The sequence below is a fragment of the Canis lupus genome, chromosome 25, assembly GCF_048164855.1.
Source record: "Canis lupus baileyi chromosome 25, mCanLup2.hap1, whole genome shotgun sequence".
In the NCBI taxonomy this organism is placed as follows: domain Eukaryota; kingdom Metazoa; phylum Chordata; class Mammalia; order Carnivora; family Canidae; genus Canis; species Canis lupus.
The window spans coordinates 6,095,148-6,101,855 of record NC_132862.1 but is presented as its reverse complement, the minus strand read 5'-3'; the positions used below and the strand labels follow the sequence as shown (position 1 = coordinate 6,101,855).

General features: G+C 42.8%; 1 protein-coding gene and 1 pseudogene across 1 annotated transcript; one reads left to right on the top strand and one right to left on the bottom strand.

Moving 5' to 3' along the window:
* Positions 1-2,778: 2,778 nt before the first annotated feature.
* Positions 2,779-3,735, top strand: LOC140616943 (olfactory receptor 8S1-like). Its single transcript, XM_072797595.1, has one exon. The coding sequence runs from the start codon at positions 2,779-2,781 to the stop codon at positions 3,733-3,735; it is 957 nt and encodes a 318-aa protein (XP_072653696.1).
* A 1,782-nt stretch (positions 3,736-5,517) lies between these two features.
* LOC140616802 (glyceraldehyde-3-phosphate dehydrogenase-like) lies at positions 5,518-6,559 on the bottom strand (annotated as a pseudogene).
* Positions 6,560-6,708: the final 149 nt, after the last annotated feature.

Sequence of the window (6,708 nt, the reverse complement as noted above, 5' to 3'; positions counted from 1 at the left end):
AGGAAAGGGAGAAACAGGTTCCCACTGGGCAGAGAGCCCATCACGGAGCTCAATCCCAGGACCTGGAGATCATGACCTGACCCAAAGGCAGACACTTAACCAACTGAGCCACCCAGGTGCCCCAAAACTGTTTATTTCAATGAGATTTTACAAACTCAGAGACAGGAAGAATTGACCTTTCCATCTGGTCATTCATCTTCACTGCAGAATCGGAATTAATTTGGGCCATCAAACTGGACTGCAAGTTACTCATCAGATAGAACAAAGAGGTAATTTGAATATGGGTTCTGATAAGGAATGGGAGTATAAGCACTTGTCTGAATAAGAAAAGAAAGAAAAACCAGGGTATTACCTGACCCTGCAGGAATAGAATCTGTTCTGATGAGTTCTCTGGGCAAGAACAATGTGACGTTGTAGTGAAATCCCCTAGATGAAAACTGAGAAACTCAGAGTCAATTCAGAATTCTGGGTTAGATGTCAAGATTACCATACCAGGAAAGAGGACTTATGAAGGAACAGCATCTGAGGTTTCAAGCTGAGTATGAAAAAAATTAACCAATGCAAGAATTCAGCTCTGAATGCCATTAACGTATGACTGGAAAAGCAAAACAAATATGTACATTCACACAACAGTTCAACAAACATTAAGGTTGTTTGGCCAATCTATTGCAAGTAGGAGGCCTTGCACAAAGTAGATCCATAATATTTCAAATAATTAGATAAATGAGAGAACTGATGAATTAATGGATAAATGATTGAGTGGAAACATAGATGGATAGATGACTGAATTGACCAACAGGATGGATAATAGAGTGCACACCTAAATGTCATGTTTTTAAACCACCCTCCCAACATGGACAAAAATGAGGTAGTAAGTTTGAGCTGCCCCCCAGGGGGAAGGAATCTTTAGGTACCAGTTATTACAAAAGAAAATAAGTCTTCTGCCTTCACAACCACTACAAAATGAGCCCCTCGACCCTACGTAGCCTTTTCTCTCTCCACCACTTCTCAGTCAGCCTCAAGTTTCATTTATTTCTAGTTAGAATTAAAGCTGGAGATATTCCTCTAACAAAGCACATATCTCATATTTGCTTCATTCATTCTTTCTACATTTAACAAATATCAAGGTCCCAATATTGCCTTTCATTCTGCTGTAGGATCAGGACTTAATATAGATGATTAAATACCAAATCTATTCTCCATAAACAAGCAACACACCTGAGAAAAAAGAAATACTTACACATACATCCTACTAAAACCCATAGAAACAAAGAAATAAAGTAAAAGCCAGAGTAAGATAGATATACAAGTGAAGGCCAAAAACAGTTAGAGGGTAAGGGGTAAAAGGGAACATGGAGTGAGGTAGATGTGCTTAAGCAAATAAATGTCAGCTAGTCAGAGTGTAAAAATCACAGATATGGAAGCTTTATACACCTGGGAGACATGTAAAGCTTATCCACTAATCCTCTAGATACCAACAAGTTACCACATTTTCAGATTCAATTCCCTTATTCTAAAATTTGAAATAATGTAGCCCCCATAGTTTTGTTGAGATCTTCAAATAGATAAAAAGCTAAATGTTTGATAATACCTACATATGATTGGTATCAATTAAATACTGGGTGTCATTATTTTGTATAATCTGTGCAGGCATAGAAAGAAGTAATCAAGACAGAAGTCTGATGGAAGAAATAGAAATTACAGTGAGATGGAAAAAAAAATGGTAGCATTTAGGCCAAGATTTAAAGGAAAAAAATCCAAAAGTATCAGCTGAAGTCAATGTGGAGAATAGGAAAATAATTAGGGTACCAGAGCAAGTTTTGTCTGACCAACTGGTACCAGATTCTGCAGCACAGAGCCACCCAGAACCACATGGGGAATGTTTAAAATACTGATCACCAGGATCCAGAAAAGACCAAGTAAAACAAGTTCTCTGCAGGTAGAGAAATTACTTCAAATAGTGGTTAATCTTTAAATGCCAACCAGAGAAGTTTATCATTATTCAGGAGCATTGTAGAATTCACATTCTGGTCATAGGCTCATATAGAGTAGATGCAAATCCTATCTGTTCAGATTGAGGAACTAAATGAGTCTTCTAGATCTGAGTTTTGGAGGTGGGGGAAGGGTTAACCGTAAAAATACACATTAGCACTATTCTTTCTTAACCCCATTCCCCACCACATACATACTCACACACAAATACATTTCAAATTTTTCCCTTGAATCAAATAAACAAATATACTAGAGAGAGACACATGAAAACTAGAAGTATAATAAATATAAGTAATTATTATTAAGTATTATTATTATTAAGTAATATTGGTCTATTGTGAGCTTTTAAATGGAGAGTGAAAGACTGTGTAACTCAAGAAACCAGAGATGACTAGAATCACTTCTCCAAGAGGTATATTGGATATAATTTAACTGGTAGTGTTGCAAGATAAAATCAAAGCACAGTTCAAGGAGATGAAACCAATCAGTCATAAACTAAACTGAAAAATTATGTAAAGGTCACCAGAGCTTATTTGTGGGATAGTAGTCACAAGGGAAAAGAGCACAAATCGGCTGGTTCAGGAGCCAAGCAACTGGCAACCAAGTGAGGGAAGAATTCTGGAGAGGGAGGAAGAGTAGATTTTTTAAAAATCCATGCAAAAGGTGAACACACTGAAAAGAGATACATGCATACATAGAAGGAAGTAGTAATCCTAAGGTGGCACAAAAAGAAGGTGAATATTTCATGTGTCTTTTTGTCCTCATTCCAGTGGAACATCTTCTACCATGGTCTTAGGAAACCACAGCACCATCACAGAATTCATCTTCCTTGGACTGTCTGCTGACCCCCACATCCAGGTTCTGCTCTTTGTGCTTTTCCTAGCAATTTACCTCCTGACCATCATGGGGAACCTGATGATAATGATAGTGACTATGACCGATACCCATCTCCACACCCCCATGTACTTCTTCTTGAGCCACCTCTCCTTCCTGGATCTTTGTTTAACTTCAGTAATTGTGCCCAAGATGCTGGAGAATCTCGTATCTCACAAGAAATCAGTATCAGTAGAAGGCTGCCTCACTCAGGCATTTTTCGTGTTTTCCATCGCCGGAACTGAAGTTTTTGTGCTCTCTGCCATGGCCTATGACCGCTATACTGCCATCTGCTACCCCCTGCTCTATGGCCAGCTGATGAGTAAACAGTTGTGTGGGGGTCTGGTATGGGTCTCATGGGCACTGGGCTTTCTGGATGCTCTCATTAACACCCTCATGGCTTGGAATTTGGACTTCTGTGAGGTTCAGGTCATCCCTCACTTCAGCTGTGAACTGCCATCTCTATTTTCTCTATCTTGCTCTGACATCTCCACCAACTTTACAGTCCTGGTGTGCTCTGCCATCATTCATGCCTCTGGAACCTTGCTTCTGGTCTTCTTCTCATATACTCGCATTGTCTCCACCATCCTGAGCATCAGCTCCACCTCAGGCAGAAGTAAAGCCTTCTCCACCTGCTCCTCCCACCTCACTGCAGTGAGCTTTTTCTATGGATCTGCTTTTCTTCGCTATTTCATGCCAACCTCAGGCTCACCTCTGGAGCTGATTTTCTCCATACAGTACAGTGTGGTCACTCCTCTAATAAATCCCCTTATTTACAGCTTGAAGAACAAGGAAGTAAAAGCAGCTCTGAAAAGAATGCTGCAAAAAGGTTTAAAACAGCTCAGAGAGCAGAGAACAGGTAGAGGATGACTGGGAGATGGGGAAGAATCTTATCAGATGGTTGAAAAACAGATGTAGGGAAAATTTTCTTGGTTCATAACAGAATGACAAAATATCTTATAAGGGCTAGTTTCCTTTGGAATGCCTGGGAAGATCCAAGAGCTACTTGCTTATGTTGGCTCATATTTAATTTATTCAGAGACAAAACAATGGATTTATTCTCCCTTTTAATTATGAAACATTCCCATTGAGATTAGCACTAAGAAAATTGACAAGAAACTGAATTCTCGTTGGGTCTAATATTTAGAGGGGAAGCTTTGCTAGAAGTAAAAGCACCAAGAAGGCCATTGATAATAAAGACTCATAAATTCCAGACTCAGGAGCTGGAAGGGAGGTTGGGGATAAGCTTGGACTAGATAGGGACTTGTAGAAAAGATAGAAGGATCTAAAAATGGCTGGCAGAGCCAAAGGAAGATTCACAAACGCTTTCCATACTTTGTGCCTCTCCTGTTACCTTCACCTGGTGGCAACAGGGAGAGAATCCACTCTTTCTGGGGTAGCCATCAGCCCTAGTCTGTCATTGGGGCACCACTGTTGGGATGCTGAAGAGGTACTAAGGCCAGGGGGCAGTCATCAATGAGGATGCTGGGGCTGCTGAAGGGATACTGCCTTGCCTCCCCCAGAACCAGATTAGCTGCTTCTCTTAGTTTTCACCCACACTTTCCATTGGTTGACCCTAAGAAAAAGCCACCAGCCTGGGAATCTGGGAGATATCCTCTGTGGGCATCTAGTCCAGGTAATATAAAGCCAAGTACACTGGATAAGCATAGGACTGAGGGCCAACAGAAAACTGGTGTAACACATAATGGTAAACATGAGCCTCCTCAGGCAGGGAAAGGAAGGGAAGGGAAGGCAAGGCAAGGCAAGGTAGAGAAAGGGAAAGAAAAGAAAAAGAAAAGAAAATTAGACAAGAGAAGACCAGATGGTAGAAGGGAGAATGGGAGGAATGAGGAAATTTACAAAGAAGACTTCAGTAAGGGTCAGACAAGTAAGGGTACCACCCAGGAGGACACCCTTGGGAGAAAAGGAATTCGAAACCCAAGGCTATAGATGCACTGGCGCCCTCAGGTGGTGTGAGGAATTCACTGCGCCAATGTACACAGCAGTTGAAAGAGGGAAGGAATCCTCTAACTCTATGCTCAGGCAAAACATGGCCTGAAAATAGTCAACAGTTCTGTTTTCAAACTCTGGAATCCTAGGAAATTTCAAACTCAAGGGACTGTCTTGCTCTGGGGGATTTTTCTTCCCTGTTGGTAACCTTTCCATCTCACAGGATTTCTGTTCCCACCCAGGCACAGTACTTGACAGATATCCCCCAGAGTTAGAGGATGCTCCAAGTCTACCTAAGTCCTTTTTTCAAATGATTTGGCTTGAAAAAAAATTATCTATAATCTAGTGATACAATAATTGAAAAACCTGCATTTACCTAATTTCAAAATGCCATACATGATAGACCTATTTCGGGCCTTTCCTACAATTTTGCCATATTGGTATGTCTATTTTCCTATTTTATCTTCCTTGATAATCCAAGGAGTTTTCAGTTTTACTTTTCAATTTACCTTTCTCCATTAATGGTGTAATTTGGGGGAGTATGGATACGTTATACTTTATTGATATGCATGAGAAGGTAGATTTTCCCAAGCCGCTCCCCTTCCTCGGGGGGTCTGGGATGAAAATTGGAGGTCAGGAGATTCTCAGTGTGTTGGGGGATTAAGCCAGGGCAGGGACTCCCCAGCAGCTGAGAGCCTCTCTCTTCCTCTTATTCTCGCTGGGGCTGGTGGTCCAGGAGGCTCTTACTGCTTGGAAGCCATGTGGACAATGAGGTCAACCACCTGGTTGCTGTAGCTGAATTCATTGTCATACCAGGAAATGAGCTTGACAAAGTGGTCATTGAGGGCAATGCCAGGCCCAGCGTCGAAGGTGGAAGAGTGGGTGTCACTGTTGAAGTCGCAGGAGACAACCTGGTCCTCAGTATAGCCCAGGATGCCCTTGAGGGGGCCCTCTGATGCCTGCTTCAGCACCTTCTTGATGTGGTCATATATGGCAGCTTTCTCCACGTGGCAGGTCAGATCCACAACTGACACATTGGAGGTGGGGACACAGAAAGTCATACCAGTGAGATTCCTGTTCAGCTCAGGGATGACCTTGCCCACAGCCTTGGCAGCACCAGTGGAAGCAGGGATGATGTTCTGAGCAGCCCCTGGGCCATCATGCCACAGCTTTCCAGGGGGGCCGTCCATGGTCTTCTGGGTGGCAGTGATGGCATGGACGGTGGTCATGAGGCCTTCCACAATGCCAAAGTTGTCATGGATGACTTTGGCCAGAGGAGCCAAGCAGGTGGTGGTGCAGGAGGCATTGCTGACAATCTTGAGGGAGTTGTCATTCTTCTCGTGGTTCATGCCCATCACAAACATGGGGGCATCAGTGGAAGGAGCAGAGATGATGACCCTCTTGGCCCCGCCCTTCAAGTGAGCCCCAGCCTCCTCCATGGGGTGAAGACCCCAGTGGACTTCACAACCTACTCAGCACTAGCATCACCCCATTTGATGTTGGCAGGTTCTCACTCCTGGAAGATGGAGATGGACTTCCCATTGATGACAAGTTTCCCATTCTCAGTCTTGACCATGCCATGGAATTTGCCATGGGTAGAATCATACTAGAACATGTACACCATGTAGTTGAGGTCGATGAAGGGGTCATTGATGGCAACAATATTCACTTTGCCAGAGTTAAAAGCAGCCCTGGTGACCAGGCGCCCAGTATGGACAAATCCGTCCACTCTGACCTTCACCATCGTGTCTCGGGGACATGGCGGGCACTGCACCAGAAGATGCGGCTGTCTGTCGAATGGGGAGGAGCAGAGAGCAATGGTGTAATTTTTTTTAATCTTTAATAAATATTCAACCCTTAATATATGATTCATCATTTATACATTTTGAAGAT